This window comes from Cuculus canorus, chromosome 1 (genome assembly GCF_017976375.1).
Source record: "Cuculus canorus isolate bCucCan1 chromosome 1, bCucCan1.pri, whole genome shotgun sequence".
NCBI lineage: Eukaryota > Metazoa > Chordata > Aves > Cuculiformes > Cuculidae > Cuculus > Cuculus canorus.
Genome location: NC_071401.1, coordinates 68,811,903 through 68,830,916, shown reverse-complemented (window position 1 = coordinate 68,830,916; position 19,014 = coordinate 68,811,903). Strand labels below are relative to the sequence as shown.

The following is a 19,014-nucleotide window of genomic DNA, read 5'->3' as shown; positions in this document are numbered from 1 at the left end:
CCCTTTCAGGTACTGGAAATAACAAAGATTAAGAAAATAACAAAGATTACAAAATAACAAAGTTTAAAACTAAAATTAAAAACATTAGAAGATGTAAGTCAAAGTTTCTCATCTGCTAACTTAAAACAGGTTTACAATTTGATAATCAAATGAATTCAAAGCATATAAATCCAGCCTTACTTATAAACCACTTTTCTTTTATCAAGAAAAATAAAACCAAAAGAAAAGTGAGCTTTTAGTGTCTTTCTTCATTATCAAGGAATAAATAAATTATTTCTGCAAGTTTATGAAGTTCTCCGAATCTTGGATTTATGGTATATTCTTCAGTAATTCTTTATGTGCCCTTCAGCCAAGCTATTTGCATGAGTCAGATTTTTGCTGCATATCTGCCATTACAACAAAGCTAAACTTCCCACATATTTTTAAAATGCCATTCTCAGTATACTCGCTAGGTTCCACCATGCTTCAAAGCTCAGTTCTACCTTATTTGCATTATTATATCTGATAAACAAGTGGGATTTCCCAAGTGTTTTTTGGTGTTCTATAATGTACTATCACATGAAATAGCATCATTTTAAGTCATGGCAACAACACTTTCAAAAATAAAAGCATACTTTTGGTTTTGTTACCCACTTAAAACCAAGACTTAAAGCAATTCCAGACTGCTGCTACTCCAGAATTGCACCTACATGAGGTCAAATTTGACTTAGTAGGAATAAAGATGAAATTGAGTATCATATGGAGACCTCATGGATCAATATGAAAGGTAACATCTTAATAGGAAAATAAAGTAAATGAATAATTAGTACTTTATTCCTCAGATACAACATAGCCCTTATGTAAGCTCTGCAACAGAATGTAAGAAAGTACCTACTTATATATTTGATGTCTTTATTGTGGAAAAATGGTTTTATTTTGCATTCAGTCATCTTATTTTTAGATTTTCAAGCCATCACACAAGATTGCAGGGTTTTAACATTTAAATCCACTCATATCATGGGACCATCATTATTTTCTGATTTTTAATTCATGAGATATTTGTATTAAGTTAGGAAGATATTTTATTTAACACTACCCCTAACCTTGATACTAACGTACAGCTTTACCAATTACCAGATCCTTAAAACAACTCGTGAGAAACGTGAGAAACGTCATGAGTTATTACGTGCCAAAGACTAGATTGTGGGCGAAGAGCTCTAAGCAAAACTCATTTATGAACAGCACATTTCTCAGATACCATTTTTCAATATTATGACACTGCCTAAGAGGCTCAGCTCTGCAGGCATGATATCCTCCATCTCATATTTCAGCCTTTTGACACGATCACTGTAGCACCACACTGCTGCATTTTCTGGTTTTTCGTTTCAGAAATACCTGGTCAGGTCTCCCATCAGTCAAGAGATATATAGCCTGAGTGTCAGTATCGGAAAGAGCAATCTGAAGAGCTTTGAGTGTATTTGTGGAACTTCCAACCTAAGAAACCAAAAAGAAAAAGTCGAAGTAACAGCTACAATTTTTTGTCTCTGTTCTTAAATTTCAAATAACAGCATACTGAATCAAGGGATATTACAGAACTGAAATGAGTACTAAAACGGTAAAAATATTTCTGCCAAATAGCTAGAAAGATCAAAATAATCAAAGTGTCAAAGTAGCATAAATTCATGCCAAACTGGTATTCAGTGCTTATGCAACCACAAGTAAGTAAAATGCTGGCAAGAGAAATAAGAGCTGTAGAAACTAAAGCAATCACTAACAGACTATAAACAGACAGGAAAATATAAGCAGAAGTTTACATTCTATAATATTTTCCCACTGCTGCTCCTGACTGCCAAAGTGTCATTCTCCCTTGAATTACGTGTTTTACTTAAATAATTCAAAAGCTCCACAAGAGAGTTGTACAAGTTTATTTCTCAAAAATTGGACTTCCTGGTTTCTGAACAATAATTTTTCTAGACTGTCTCACATCAAGCCCCTCAGCACATCAATGTAAATATCATTTATTTTTTAGCACAAAAATTAGCACAACAAAATATACACATTAAAGCAATACTATGCCCCCTAAATATCAATATTTGAGTAATGCTAGCACTTTTCCTGTGTCATTCACATACTTAGTGTCATGATCTGTGTTTTATACACTCTAGACTTACTGAAATGCATTTCACTGCTTATAGGAACCTAAAAACTACAGTTTATATCTTCAGATTTCCACCTATCAAAAATTCAGTGAACAAAACCTCCCAAGTTTAAGGGAAAAGTAAGGTTTTGTCAGTATGGAAATGGTTTTTGTCAAGTCTTAGTCTTTAAAGGGCTAATCTTAGTCTTTCAAGGACTTAGGACTAAGTCTTAGCTTAGTCTTTCAAGGACAAATCCCTGAAATGATATGAGTCTGGTTTATGCTAGTATAACACCTGAGTACCACTCTGGAGGGCAGTGAGCGTTGCAGTGGTGTGAGAAGAAGTTCAGGATCCTTATTTATAATGCATTACAGCAGATAAATATAAATCAGTAACATTGACCCAGACATGCAAAAAAATATGAGAGAGCATTATTTCTTCAGTCCTATTAATTGTGTTAATACATCCAGTTTGTTCCTTCATCATGGAATTCTATTAGAAAGGGCAGAGTAAGTAAATCAGGTGAAATGGAACAGTTGGTACATTCTGAGATTGACTCTATGGGGCTGCATAGGAATATATGGGCCAGGCAACAAGATAGCTCAGATGCTTTATAATCCTATCTCCTAATCCACAAACAATATTTACCAGCACTCACTCATAAGAAATAACTAGCCAGAGCCATTTTCTTTGCATTAAATATGTGTAATATTCCTGATGTTTTAGTAAGCACTATGAAGTTTTAGGCACACCACTCATTACTATGTGCAAATTGGCCATCCTTGCTCTTTTCAATAATAGTACATGGTTTGGTCTGATGTGAAATAAAACAACTTCTTCCACTATATCATGGGATAATAGTAAGGATGTTGATGATACCTTGGAAATAACTGTGTATCTCACAGTAAAAGCTGTTAATTTTCAGTTCCTCAGTTGGTGCTGTTAACAATGGACACTGGTTTTATCAGAGTTTAAACAAAGTTGACATGTTTCAACTACACAGCATAATTATCCCCTGAATTTTAAGTGCTATCACCTTTAAAGGATTTTTAAAGAACAGCTAGTTACTGTTTATAGCTCATCTTTCTTATTCAACGTACTGGGACCAAAGTGTATAAAATGAGATCGAAAGATCTACTCAGATTAACATTGCAGAGCAATCTTCTGTTCATTTCAGCTTCACTGTAAAGCCAGCTTTATGATCTCAGAATTACATCTGCACTGCTTTAAACAGACAAAAGGTCAGCAGCATATGTCATCCCTGAAAAAAAAGTAGATGGTTCTCGTACTATTCCCTGTGTTCAAAACCCTATATAACTTGCACGATGCTGTAACACATATATGGCTTAAACAGACACAACTTTTCAGTCTCAAGGAAGGCCTCAAAATTACATCTACTGACCTCAGTTATAAGTATTCATAACTACTCAGTGAGGCCACACTAATTCTTCCTTTTCTCCACATGTTTTTCTGTAAGCATTTTCTGAGAATACCAAGTTACTTATCTTGCTATGTAGTCTTGGAGATATAATGTAGCTTCCTCAATTCCCTCATCCCTGGGAATTTCATTATGAAGTCTGAGGAAGAGCTGTCATAATGCTGAGGAGTTTTATTATATAAATATGTTTTTGAGTTAGAAAATGTAATATGGGATATATCTGTACTGTTGATGGACTGATTTTCAGTGCTGCGTTCATAACATTGCTGTCCAAGTTTGAAACATTAACTGGCTCTAAACCTGCTGACAGGTACAATGTGGTGGCTGACTATGGCTGTCTACAAGCATTTCTACTCTATTTCAGGGAAAAGTCCTCAGATTTTGGCCACTGGCAATGAAAGAATATTGGGTAGATAGACAGATGTTTGGTCTGAGTATAGTTCCTCTCATGTTCCCATGAAAGCTTAAGTCAGTTGTCTATCTATGCACCAAAAGGGACTAGAAATGCTCCTCCAGCTTGGTGGCACCAGCTTTCCGTATCATCTCTGAGCTGCAAGTCTGTCAGTGACAGCCCTCATCCATGCAGCAACCATGCAGCATGAGTAACAAGTTTAGGCACAGGGTCCAAGCAGAGTCATGGTTCCTACAGAAATCAAATTGGCCAACATGTATGTTGTGGCTGCTAAAAGTAGCAGGCTGCAAGTTGAATTAATATGTTAAAGGATAATTATAGCTGACACATACTATATCATACTCAGATCTACTGAAGTCTATACTTCATCTATATATTTCAGCTTACTAAAGTAAAATACTTAGTGAATCCAAAAATACCGCAGCCATACAGGAAGAGAAGACACAAATATAACTTTGTACAAACATGTTTTGTGATAATTAGTTGCCATGTTACCTCAAGCCTTTTTATCCAAAGCCAAGCATCTTGCAAATTTTCCTCATTAACTTCAGCAAGTTTCTCTCGCCATGCCACTGCTCTGGCAGTAAATTTCACAAAGTTAAATCTCTTTTTGTATCTCAATTGTTCCTGCAAAAGATAGCATATGAATTTTACTCAGTGTTAAGAGAAATAATATATGTATGCTGAAATGCTGACTAGTAGGAGTTGTTTCAAATTATGTATAGTTGATTATATAGAATAATAGAATCATAAAATCATAGAATCACAGAATCATAGAATAGTTTGTGTTGGAAGGGACCTTAAAGATCATCTAGTTCCTTCCCCCTGCCATTGGCAGGGAAACCTCCCACCAGATCAGGCTGCCCAAGGCCCCATCCATCCTGGCCTTGAACACCTCCAGGAATGGGATATCCACAACTTCCCTGGTCAATCTGTTCCAGAGCCTCACCACTCTCATGGTGAAAAAATTCTTCCTTATGTCTAGTCTAAATCTGCCCCTCTCCAATTTATATCCATTGCCCCTAAGTTTATACCCATTGCCCCTACATGGTTACAATAAAAACTTATAATATTCAGTTATGGTATATAGAGAGACATACAGAGACAATTATAATTATTGCCTGCAACTATTAATATCAAGATTACTTGAACTTCCCAATGTAAGTCTACACTTACTCATATTTCTCAAACCACTTGAGCAGCAAATGCCTAGTAGGCCAAGAGAAAGACAGACAAAACTGAGTATGAACAGGAAGAAATTATGACTGCTTACCAAAGGAAATTGAAATTAGAAACAAAGCAAGGCATCATGTAGAGGAGGAAAACAAGAATCAGTCATAGGCCACTGGCAAGCGGAACCAGGACAGCAAGAAAGAATGAAGTGAAGAATTTGCCGAAGTTGCTGTTGGACAGAAGTTACAAGGAGGGAAAGATTTGTGCAAGCTAGTAAAAACTTTCAGAGCCTTGAATCTTTGCTTCGCTATCATTACCATTTTTGTGCAGCTGCCTGTGAAACCTTCTGGCACAATATCTAATAGTCTTCTAGTGCTGATCTGCCAAGAGGGCCACATCATACTAAGTCCTACCACTTTTGCATTTGTCTCAAAACCCTCTTTCTTACAGTTTTAAATCTTCTAGTCCTACTAATGATTGCTATCAATGCCAGACTGACAGAATTTTTGTCGGTTATTCCTCTCAGGTTTAAAAATGCTAAGATTAATCACTTTTTAACAGTGCCTGTTTCATAGATTTCTAAAACGAGGTGAGACAAATCACATCCTAGGTGTGTCTCCCAGGACTGACAGCTTCTGAGGTACTTCTTCACTTTGCAAGTCCCTTTGCAATGTTCTGAGTCACTGTGAGGTGTAAGCAAGTTCAAAACATTCTACACCCTCTACTGTGAAAGTATGAAAGGGAATGTACAACATCCATTACAAATAACAACATACCAATGCAACCGGATGACACTGCTTAAAAATAAAAATATCAAAAGGTGTTTAATTGCATCATTTTTCTTTGTTTTCCTTATATTTTCTTTTCCTTTTTTTTTTTAGGAGGAAGGTGGCTTGAGAGAAAGACCTACTTAAGTCTCTTTAATTTTAAACATTTTCTCCAGATTTTTTAAAATATTTTTACAAATGAGGAAAATATATAAATTTTTAACTGAAAAATGAGCACACCAAGAAAAATAAAATATTTTTACAAAGCTGATATTTTTAAAGTAATTTTTAAATATGAAAATGAAAAATAGAATAACAACCATCCAGAAAAGATCAGCCTGCTCTAAAATAATCCCCTGTCTTCATTATCATCAGTTTGTCATACCTGTATGAGCTGAAATATTTTCTTCTTCACTAACGGCAGCTTGTCCTTCATAGACTGGGATATATCAATAAGAATATAGATATCATCTTCAAGTACATCCCCAAAGAGACCTCTGCTTCCTTGTTGAAGCCACTTCATCCTGGGGGAAGAAAAGAAAAATCAAAACCTGGTCTGTGTATCACTGCTGTACGTCGTATTCTCTTTCACTAAGAACCTGTTATCAGTCACTGTGAGAAGCAGTACATTGGCCTTGATAAACCAATCCTCCATCATTATGTAAGGACACAAGGCATTGTTTTTCTAATTTGAGTAAGAATCCGGAGACAGACTAAACAGAAAAAGCTATACAGCACCCTTATAAAGTCAATTATCGGGTAGTTTGAGCTGGGAAATCCCATGAGGAAGTAACTGTAAGTATTGCCTCTGTAGCTGTTCTCCAGCCTCAGGAAATCATTTAACCGTATGTTCATATGCCTCTGTTTCCACAAAACCTCCACGAAACCATTTAACTTACTCTGGAAGGAATCATAGAATCATACAATCATAGAATCACAGAATCATGGAATAGGGTTGGAAGGGACCTTAAAGACCATCTAGTTCCAACCCTCCTGCCATGCGCAGGGACATCCCCCTAGATCAGGCTGCCCAAGGCCCCATCCAACCTGGTCTTGAACACCTCCAGGAATGGGGCATCCGCAGCTTCCCTGGGCAACCTGTGCCATTGTCTCACCACTCTCATGGTGAAGAAATTCTTCCTAATGTTCAGTCTAAGTCTGCCCCTCTCCAGCTTATACTCATTGAACTTGAACACTTTGAAGAGTCTTAATATAATACAGATGCTTCAATGCTTCGTTGACCTTGAGACTAAATACAGACTTATTTTTACATTTTAAACAGGATTTAAGCATGCTTGCTAGTTCTGTACATGCATACATACTGCTGTGTGTAACATTTCCTCAGTAATGGCCACAACATGTCCAAATCTGATTTCCCTTTAGTGTAATAAACTACTTGTCTACTCTGAAACAGAGTCTTGGAACAGATGGAATGTAATAGCCCTGGGAAAAATATTACTCTAATCAGGCTGTTGTATATTTGGTAATGAAGCGGCAATAAAATGAACATTCACATCCTCCTTTTTTCAGTGAGACATCTCATTGTTCTAACATAAAAAACAGAGGGCAACGTTACTTCTTTCTTTGGGTTCTACAATAATAACTTTGAAAATTTTCTTCTTCTTCTACTGTAGATATAAAAAACAATTTACTTTAGGGCACCTGTATAGCAGGTGAACCAGACACTCAGTTTGCCAATTTTTTTGTAGATATCCTACAAAATCTAGGAGCGTATCTTTATGGCTGCAGAAAAGTTAAATAAGGAGCCAGCTGGAGCACTTTACTTCTGATAAGATGCATTACTTAATAGCTCATGTCCTGGCTCTTCAAACTTGTCTTCAACACAAAATTGCAAAAAGGGCAGATAAACATTTTTAGCATGGGCACAAGCCAAGCTGTGCTACCTGGTGGCAGAGGTACCACAAGGAATCCTAGGTACCCAGGGTGAACATTTACTAGGTTTTAATGGTGATTCTAGAAGCTCTCCGCCACCTTATGCCATGATGCTTTTTAGCACTTTTACCAGTACTTCAGTAGTGTGCAGACTAACTTTCATATTACAATTCCAGAAGCATAGAATCAGAATAGTTAGGGTTGGAAAAGACCTTAAAGATCATCTAGTTCCAACTCCCCTGCCATGCGGAAGGAGGACAAAAGACAAAACTGTTCATCGGTTTTCTTACATGGATACTAAGAAATCCTGATCTAAAAGGGATTTCTGGCTTAGTACTACTACTGGCAGTTTACCAATCACTTCAGCTTATTATGACAGTAAATGTCAAACATTTCAACACTAATGAATTTTTCAACACAAACTGATTTTTTGTGAGAGAACACTAACCTTCCTTCCACTTGTCTGAGAGTCGTCCTCATTTTCTCTTTGTACTTCTTATATTTTTCTGTACTTACATACACGTGAACTATAGATCCATCTTTCCAGAAGGTATGTACAAACTTGTCACAGTATTTTGCATGAATTACCTTCCTCTTCGTCTCCTACAGCCAAGAAAAACAGATTTCGTGTTCCAAAACACATTATTTTGCAGTGCTATTAATATTTGGTGAACAAACTTCAAAGGTACATGCTTGTTGCACATGAACAAGCGCAGAAATAGACATGGATTAGGGTGGTCACAGAATCTGTTCCTAGCAAAAGTCAATAGAACTGGTTTTATTCTTGTAGCTAGAAAGAACGGAAGCTTATCAAACAATGTAATGGTAGAGCTTGAGAAAAACAAATAGAAGACAAATTAATCCAAATTTGTTTAAGGATCTGCAAACACTGCAGCAGCTGAGACCAACACTTTTTCTGAGGAAAAATAAAGATGACAAGCAATCTTTGCCCTATCCCTCATAAATACATAGAAAAACAAAGCATTGCTTAAGCCAGCCCTGATTCTTCCTTGAAGATTATAGTGGATCAGGAAGGAGTCATTAAAAGAATCATTTTCAAATAGCTCTTTGAAACAATCTTGTTTACAACCATCTGTGTCCAAATCCACTAATAAGTTGGTTTTAATAAAAAACCCATAACAACAGACCATACACTTCATCAGAAATTGAGCTATTGGTCAAGTTCTCAAGTTTTAAAAGAAAACTCAATCAATTCATAGGACACGAGGGAAATTAACAGCACTCACAGCATCAGTTTGTGAAGATTCATCCTCTGGTTTAGTTTTTATGTCAACAACTCCATCTGCATGGCGAAAAGTACAATCAGCAAGTGCATCGTACAGTGTGAGCTTCTGAGCTTTCAAGCCATACTTCTGCAGCCACTTCTCACTAGACATATATTTGTCAGATGTATGCTTTTGTAATAGATGATCAGCTTTTGTTGCTAAGAAAGAAAATAAAACAAACAAAACTTCATATATAGCATGGCTTATTCCGTATGAGGTATTTTTCGAAAGCAGGCTACTTCACTTACAGGTTTGGAGTGAAAGGATATTTCTAATTAATATGATATGAATTTAATTCAGTTGTAGGGATTTTCTTCTTATTAGGCATTTCTTAGGGAACAAACTCCTTTGCAAACCGAATAAATCCATCAGGAGACAGAGAGCAAAAAAAGTGAATAGCTATGGGATCAACATATAAAGGGAATATTCTTAGTCGTATGAACCTTGACATAACCTTCGTACTGGCTGAATTACAAAATTCCAGAAAAGATTGCTGTGTAAGATGTCTAACTTCAAGGAAAATCATTTGAGAAAAAGAAACAACAGAAGATATAATTGAAATCATAGTTGGCTAACATTGGCTAACATTGCCATTGGTTTTTTTTCAAAGGCCATTTAAAGTAAAAGGCAAACTACAATGTCTTTGGAAGAGATTTTATGTCTTTGGAAGAGATTTATTCTCTGCAATATAGCCTTTTTATAGGCTGAATATTGCACCATGTATCCCAAGCCACAAGTCACTCGTGTACCATCATGATATTTTCTCTAGTTCTGCACTCTCCTTTTAGCATTTTTAATTGCTCCTGAAAGAAATGGGATATTTTTGGTCTGATTCAGTATGACTGTTCTCATGCTTACTCTTTTATGTCATATTGTCTTAAAAATCTTGTAAGGATCATCTTAAGGTTGGGCACTGCGTATCTCTGGATACTGGTAGCAGGATACAGAGCTCTACACTCACTCTTCACTAGCTCAATAAACCACACCTAAATCATATGACCCTGCAGGGTCTCATGGCAGGGTGTATTTATTTTGTCACACTTCAATTTCACCGGACCTAGGACTCTGGGTGCAGCTACAGGGACAACAGTATTAAGATCCTGAGCCTATAAACAAACCTATGGACACATCTCCTGCCTTAACAAACACAGAGATCAGCCAGAGTCAGGACAGGTGCAGGGTCAGGGCCTGTTCATGTGGAAACATTTGCTTTCTGCTTGCTTGTGGTCCTTAGGACAGCCAATGTGGAAAGTATCACAAATGCACTCACATAATTTAAAAAGAAAACTGTCATTGTCTTTCTTACATGTGTGTTATGTAAAAAGCCATGTCTCAGTTCAGGTAACTAGTGTTTTATCTGGAGAGTCAGCAGAAAATGGCTCTCTTTTTCTCTGTTTCTTCTCCTAAAGAACATTATGATTTTCAGAACAAAATACACTTTGCAGCAGAACATTTTAAAGAGATCAGAAAGGCAAAACCGGGAAATGACGCAGGCAAACAGATACGAGTGCAGTTATTAGGATCAATGGGCAACAGTCAAAAAAATGCTGAAGGACTGACAAAATAAATCACACTGTAATCTCCTTCCTTTTTATTTATTTATAAGTGATTATATATTAAGGCAAACACTAAAAGAACATTAAAGCTGCATAGTCAGGAGCAAATAAACACTGAAATGAGGGCTGCCCTTGCAGCTTTACTGTGGTCTTTTTGTTCACATACTTTACGCCATAGCTGTTTAATTTAACTTGGGCAGTCCTGCTAATTCAGAAGGTGTTATTATCAGTACAAAAACTGTATTACACCTTCACAGAATAATAAACTCAATCTTAAGTCCTGCAGAGTTATGTTATTGAACTTCCAACCCAGTGCAGGCAGAGAATGTTCCCAGGATCAAATCTTCACCATCATCACCCTACAACACACTGTTGAGAATTCAAATGACTGACCAACTGACAGTTCAAAGAGTTCTTCAGCAGAAAAGAGTACCTGGTCCCAAGCCCCATCTAGCCAAAAGCAATTGCACTGCAAAACCAGTACCGGAGCTACACAAATTCACTGATGCCTTCTGCTAACTCAACCTGAATCTTGTATCAACTTATGCAAAAAATACCATGTAAGTATTTTAAAACCAGGGACTAATGCAGAATGTAGGCACCGACAACCACAGCTATGATCCTGAAAATCCACTCCTTCAGTTGCAGCCCAATGCTGAAGATGCCTTGACTCTGCAGATTCCTAATTTTTCAGCATTTAAGTCTTGTCAGCGTGATTGTTCTGACACAAATCATCCCCAGGGCTGAGTAGCTTCTCACCATATGCTTCTGTCCTCTGTAGGGCTCAATCCAATCAATATACACAAAACAATACATGGATCATGTTCTAAGACAAACATAATGGTGGGAACTATTAGTTTTATGAACAAATGTGGGTGTTCCTCTATGCTTCTTAAGACAAGAGTTGCCAGAGCACTCATTCAGGTTCAGTTTTAGTCATGTACCTTTGACTATGAGAATTGAAACCTAGACTTCTTCTCTTTTAGGGGATGAACTTGCTACCAGGTTGGAGGCTATCACAATAAGACCGTAATGGGAGAGAGATTAGGTAGTTCCCAGGCACTGTGTAGAATAAAGTTAAAAATCTACTTGCACAGGCAGAAAGGAAGAGACCACAGAAAACAAATTTTGGTATCTTGAAATCTAGGCAATTTCTAAGTCTAGTCACCAGTGAGCTAAAAACAGTGTGTTTCAGTCTAGGCTGTTAAAGTTCACCAAGCTTAAGCAGTAGTAAACAGAGATTTATGATGGAAAGTTCTAAGAAACCCTAAGTTTAGATGCCAAGTACAGGTGCTATCTGTGTGTAGGCATTTCTGAGAAAATCATCCCCAAACTGACATGCAATCAAAACTCTTCACAAATAAAATATCGATCATGAATAGAATGGTAACTCTCTTGAAAGAAACATAAATGATACCATCTCGAGAAGCAGGCCAGTCAGATTCTGCTAAAATTTTTTGAGCTTCTCTCACTGTACTCCTGGCTTCCTCCAACTCCTTCCACATCAAAAAGACATCTTCACGGACACCAGCTACTACAAAAGAAATCATAAAAAGAACTTGACATTAAGACAACTTGTGTTTTTTATAACTCCTCAATTACCACACAGTCATTGGGTTCATCTAGATGTTGCCATACAACCTTGTTTTCTTGACGTCCCATTGTAGTGACAAGTGCTGTTCTTCGATAGACTTAAAAAAAGGCTTAAAGCTGTCACTCAGAATTGAGAGATTCTTAGCCTGGTGGAAGTAACCTCCAAAGTAGAGCATGGATTTTTCCCATAACAGAAACATCCTATTTATTGCTCTTGGATAACAATAAGGAAATTCCACAAACAAATTCACATTGTCCCCTAGACTTCATTGCAAAAGCTAGATCTAAATAGTAGACCCAACTTTGAAATGCTAAAGAGAAGATATTTTCAACTCTTTTAATTCCCTTGAAGTCCAGAAGTACCTTTATTTTTAAAGAAATATTCTTTTTCTGAAGAGTATGTGATGAAATTTTGCTGAGAGAAGTTTGTTTTTATCCTAACAATTCTCAACAGTCATAAATAAATGCTAAAAAATCTAAAATGTCTTACTATCAGACTATCTTCTCAAAAACCTGGAAAAATCCAAAGTTGAAGTTGATACAAGGTTTTCTTAATCTCAATAGATATGTTTGTCTTGATTAAAAAACTAAAATACTTATTCCTTTAGTAGAGTATAATTATTAAAATTGAGACACTGTCCATATCTAGGTAATGTGAATACTACTAAAATATGCGTTAAATTTGGTTAATCTCAAATTGCAATATAGGACAATACAGAATAATTGTAGTGTTACAGTAAAAATATAAAAGAAACTGTATGATGAGCTACCCTAACCACAGCTGCAGACCCATGGTAGATTACAATCTATTACTGAATTGCATGTAAACATGCTGAACAAGTCAAACTATACCTTATCATCTAGTGGTTCACTGTATAAAAGATAAGACATGCAGGCCTTTCTACTAAAGTAGGCTATCACTAAAAAAACCAACCTGATCATAGTGTTCTTTGATAAACTTCCCTGAAATAATAATATGAACACTATACAAAATAACAACTCAGTTTTAATTGTGAAATGCTTTTCATTTCCAAGAAATATTTTGAAATGTGTTATTGTACACTGCCATCTCCTGGGACCTCCTAGCATTTAAAAAACATCTGTTTCAGCCATTAGGACAAAGATCAACATTTCTTAAATCACAAAATGCTTTAGTAAAGCAGATAATTCCACACCACAGCACATAAAAGAGAAAAAAACTCAGCCTATTATCATTATTTTTTAAGTGTAAGAAAATTATTCTGTTTAAATACTTCAGAAAGAAGTCAAATTTTCTTTTATAAACAATTCCTTCTGAGAGTGCAAATCACAGCTTTGGCAAAATTCCAGCAAGTAGGGAGATTTGTTGATGAGTAGTTGCCATTAAATAAATATATACACACTTGTTGTCATAGTTAAAACCACAAAGCACATGCATTCACACCATATATGCACAAGTTGCTAAGTTAAGACTGTTGAGACTGCAATTCCAGTGGAGCAGCCTCCAACTAAATCTGGATAACCTCCATATCCTCCTCAACGTTATGTTTGAAAATATTGAAAGAAGTACACATATTTCAACTACCTTTAAAACAATTCTGAAAATATCACTGCATTGTTTCATTTCCCCTTAAAATGCTACTATGGACTTATCAAAACTTACAAGATTATTGTTACTGTGCCCAGTAAAATATATGTATTGAATTGGTATTAGACAAGAAGGTAATTTTTCCTTATTTATGCTGCAGCACAGCAAAGGAAAACTGCATGCACTTTCAAAGCAACTAAGTTTGAAGACACTTATTGCATAGGACAAATGCAGGCATCAAAAACTGCACAATGTGAAAGTCAGGTTGCTTAGAAAACCTTTTATCTGGCAACAGTTTTTCCTGGATCCAACTGTGAGAGCAGGTTGCAAGCAGTGATGACCACAGCGACTTTCTCTACATGGGATACGTGCCTCCATCTTGGCCTATTTTCCTCTCCAGCTGAGGAGTGGGAAGGAAAAAGCTGCACCTTTCAAAACCGAGACCCCAAACTCAAAATATATATAGACATACAAGGCATTGTATCTTTTAGGTGTGGTTCTCAACCTGTGACCCACCCGTCAAAGCGCATCAGTGAAAAACGACCAGGAAAACACAAACCTCTCTTTGGTTTAAACTTCCTGAGTTCGCATCTCAGCTGCGCCATTTTGGGGGCCACCAACTGAAAAGCAGCTGAAAGTCACCACCCCAGGAGGGTGTAGTTCTCAATTGCTCCAGGCTCACCAGCTCTCACATGCCTCCAGGTGTCCACATCCCAGGAGAGACCTCTTAAAAAGATTGCTTTATCCACAGAAGGAAAGGGCTCTGTCTCCTGCTGCCTTGAAGCACACCCCCAGCTGCCTTGGCTGGCAGTTTAACCACCAGACCTCTGGGGACCCACTGGTTCTAACTCAAAAACGGCCACACAGCACCAGTAAGAGGGCGGCTACCAGACACGCAAGAGGAACTGGCCATAATGCCGAGCACCGTCAGTTGGTTTTGGCTCTTACCGGTGGCCATCACGACCCTGCAGAGCACCTCACACTGGGTAATGTTTCAGACTGTGCCCTGCCCTTGCTTGAATGGCATTTCTGCTGTGGAGGAGGGAGGTCCTGACAAAAGACGAAGAGGACAGGGAAGGGTGTGGAGAGACCCTGCGGCGAGGGGCACAACCATTTTGCTGACATGGGTCAATTGAGAAGCAAGACGGAAGGTTGAAGTGAAAACACAAGCACACTTGCTTATGTACACGGAAACTCATAACCACCCTCATTTCCATTTCCCAGTTATTTAACACTGTCAGGCAATCTTAAAAGAAGCAGCTTTTCCACACCTACCTCCCAGCAGACAAACTCATCCAGTTTGACAAGTCACTGTAACCCACATGATTTCATACTCAAGACACAAAACCTGCTGAGAAAAAAAGCCTACACCAAAAAAAAAAAAAAAGAAGCCTACAAAATCTACAATATCTTTGAAATATCAAACAAATACCAACGCAAAAGTAACTCATGGAAAACAGAAGCATTTCTTCCTTCTCTGATTATATGACTTAAGCAACGGAAGCAAGTAAATCTTAATATAATGGAATAAAGTCTATTTTAAGTTTCATTTGTCTAGAAGGCAAGATGAGCAATTGTCTTTTTTTCAGTGCTGGTCCCTTCCTCAGCCTCTACGTGGCAGCAGAACATAGCAACATCCCCTCAACCGCTGGTTTCTAAAATCCTCACTAAGAGGAGCATGAAAGGAGGTACAAAGGAACACAGGAGGGGAGTACAGCTGCCTATCTGTCAGGTCAAGCAGCACTGAAACTCACTGCAGCCCAATCCCACTGGGCAAATGGACAAAGTAAATGAACTTTGTATCCCATGTGGTATCACAGAGTGGCTATCTGCATCACTCTCTACACATTAGCAAAGAGATCTGCCAGCCCAAGGTTAGGCTGCTAAAACTAGACAAAGCACATGCAAGGAAAAAGCAGAGGCAATCATCTTTGCTACACCTTGTAGGCAAAGTAGCTACTCATAAGTCATTATCCTGGCTCTCCAAAGGAAGGGCTTGGTCTTTCCCACGTCTGTGTACATAAATAGTGCAGAGTTCATTGACTTCAATGTCATACAGGAGACTGGACGGCTTATCTCACTGTCACTCCAAGCAGAAGCCACAACTGCTCCCCTTTTCGGCAAGAACCCTCTTCTCCACAGCTTTCACCATCTCTTGCCCTCTATGTCTTCAAGTTCCAATTTAAATTTCACCTCCCTTCCACTTATAATTTTAACTATCTAACAGGATTGCTTAATTCTGCAGCTTTTTGCACATGAAGAACCTACACAAAGAATGCAGGCAGAAATGATAACAGGCAAATCAGTGCTGGATGAGGAGATATCATCACACTGGTTAAATTAGGCTTTATGCAAAAGCATTTCTCTGCCTTAAGTAAATCTGAGTCTGCCTTAACAAATCCGAATCTGCCAACGTAAGGACCTTAATTTTTCACCAGGTTACACCTGTTTTGATCTTGAGCAACCACTCAAAATGAGTGTACAAAAAAAATTCAAATTTGGCAGTTTCTCACGCTCACTTTCTGACTGTCTAAGATGCAAAACAGGGGAAAACAGAGCTCTTATCTGAAGTTTTAAATAGTTCACTTCCGACTTGTTTTGGTTAAGCAGATGAAAAAGAGTGAACATCAAGATATCCTGTATTTGCAAAATGCTGTTATTCAGTGGATATCCAGAAAACTATCAGATGTCCTTGAAACAGCTTTTGCGGTCCATAAAACATAATGATGACTTTCAGTTTCCAGCTGTAGCATTTGTGGCTCAAAAAGAAACAATCAAAATATTTCTGTGCCTCCCCTTACTTTCAAGAAACACCACATTTGGAAGATTAAATCTCTAGTTTATTCTCTATTTATTTCCTTGTATAGTTTATGCCACACATCTGAGAACCAGCTTCAGAGCTCATTTGTGAGTAATCAGCACTTTTATTATTATTGCTTTCTGCAATCTTTGAAGGAGTCTCTGAAACAAGAGACATCAGGCACAGACCAGAATAATGTCTCAAATGTATTTTCTTTTCTGAAAGGACTTCAGATTCTCTACACAACTGAAATGCTCTCATTGGCTGCCGGTGATGTCACGATTGTGCTTAAAACACCCAGTAAATGCAGAAAGCTAATTGTGTTCCTTTTTAATGTGTAAATTCTACTCCATAATAGCAATAAGACACAACAGACAATGCACTTCAAGGGGATTACTGCCCTTTTGAGTGATTAAAACTATTCAGCTTTCAGCTTTAGAAACAGTGGTGAGGAAGTAATTTCAGTCATACATGAGCTCTAGACCCATCTATTGAAACAAGATGACTGCCCGGGGGGAAGAGGAAGCCAGCTCCCACCCCCCACAACCCCAAACTGGGTCCAGCAAGGAAGCACTGATGGCAGACTCAAGGCAAAGATTATACTGCTCTGAATTAGTATGAAATGAGAGATAGGGTTTTGAAGCATACTCTTCTGCTGGCTTCTAAGTCCTGCGTGGGTGAGGCTTGAGTGTCCCTCCATGAAGAAAAAAAAAAAACAGGTGACACCTCAATCTCCTACTTCTGTCCCCCCATTATGGTTGTCTCACGCTGTTACCATCACAGTCCTATGGAAGAATAGGTTAGTCCACAAGGAACTAGACTAGAACAACTGGAACTAGGGGCTAGTTATTCCAAGACTGACAAATGACCTTGAGTGAGTCGCTAAATCCACCTTATGCCAAACATGCCCTTGAAGTAAGAAGAGGGTAACACAACACTAACGCCCCCCAGCATAATGGGGATGTGAGCCATTAGAATAAGGAGGTCTTACGCCTCCTGATTTTTAAAAGAAACCATTTTTTAATGTAATGCGCTGCTGATAAAGATATCAGACTTGACATACACAAGCCTCACTTCACAGCACGAGCTGGTCTCCTCCCACCCGGGCTGAAACCCCAGTCCAGCCCCACTGAACAGTAAGGCTGACATACCCAGAGGAAGTAGCACTGTGACTAATATGAAACACACTGAGAGCTTTCTGCCCAGCCCCACCCCCCCAGTAAAAGGGTTTCTTTCTGTTATTTGTTTCTTTTGGGTTTTTTTTTTTCATCAGTTCCCGGGTTCCCCCCCTGCACTTTCTTCTCTATGTCCTTTTACTGGTTTTGTTGCCTGTCTTTATGACAAATTCAGATCCGGAGAGAAGCAAGTCAACCTCATGTGGATTTAATCCTCTAATACTATGCTTGAACTTGGCCTGTTGCTATTGCAGTAGATGGTCTTCCACAGTATTTCTCCTTCTTTCAACCACTTGTCTATACACAATTTCCACAAGTTTGCTGGCATAAGCACACCAATGCTATTCTTCATCTCTTTAAATACATCTTCTTCTTCTGCCTTTTTTCGCTTCGCTTTCATTCTCACATGCACATCCTCTGCTCTCTTCACTTCTATCTTTTCCTTTTTCTCTCCTTCCCACCCACAGAATTTCTATTTGATCAGTCCTGCCCCCACCCCATCCCATGCCTATAGAAGGCTTCTTTTGATTTTACGTTTAGCAAGTTCCTGTATTACATTCTGAAACTTCACTGAGAAAATCAGTATCATCTTGGGGGTTATATTGTCTACCTAGTGGTATTCGCCCTTTCACTTTTCTGGAATTCAGGGCAATTAGACTTTTTCCATCCTCTTCACATTTTAGTGCAGGTCCAGTAGCATCTCTACAGTCATTCTTCTCAGCAAAAGCATGGAATCTGTAATACAAAATGAGTTTTCACCAGTACATGAACTACATCAACACTCCTCTAATTTCAACAAGATGTATGTCACAAGATGATAATTGTGTACAACTTCAGAATTACTTGCTTATCTATTCAAGATATCTAAGTCTTCAACTAAAACAACACTATGAATATTATAAAATCTTTCATAAACATTTGTGTACATTCTGAATTCTTCTCATGAAGAACATGCTTTCATTTTGGTATCATTTACTCTGAGGCACCTCCGTTTTCAATCTCCTCGAAATCTATTTTTAATTAATGCTTTTAACATGCTGAGCAATCATGTCATTTGAGATGTCTGAGATGACACTAACACCTTTTTATCAGATTGTCCTCCCAGTTGAAAACCCAACAGGCACATTTATTTTGTTGTCGACATACAAATCAGGAAGTTAAGCAGACTTCATTTACCCTCACTGTCAAAACAGAAAAGCTCGAGGAGCAGGAAAAATTATGCATTTCTAAACCAGAA

At 37.9% G+C, this 19,014-nt stretch overlaps 1 protein-coding gene across 1 annotated transcript in view; it reads right to left on the bottom strand.

Annotated features, from left to right (window-relative positions):
* VWA3B (von Willebrand factor A domain containing 3B) overlaps nucleotides 1-19,014 on the bottom strand; it is a 70,937-nt gene that overhangs the window by 35,355 nt on the left and 16,568 nt on the right. Inside the window, exons 8-14 of the mRNA XM_054057041.1 lie at nucleotides 18,388-18,512; nucleotides 12,060-12,176; nucleotides 9,048-9,244; nucleotides 8,249-8,403; nucleotides 6,293-6,431; nucleotides 4,463-4,594; nucleotides 1,375-1,473 (exon numbers count right to left, since the gene is read on the bottom strand). Coding sequence (XP_053913016.1) covers nucleotides 1,375-1,473; nucleotides 4,463-4,594; nucleotides 6,293-6,431; nucleotides 8,249-8,403; nucleotides 9,048-9,244; nucleotides 12,060-12,176; nucleotides 18,388-18,512 — 964 coding nt within the window. The remainder of the gene's footprint in view (nucleotides 1-1,374; nucleotides 1,474-4,462; nucleotides 4,595-6,292; nucleotides 6,432-8,248; nucleotides 8,404-9,047; nucleotides 9,245-12,059; nucleotides 12,177-18,387; nucleotides 18,513-19,014) is intronic.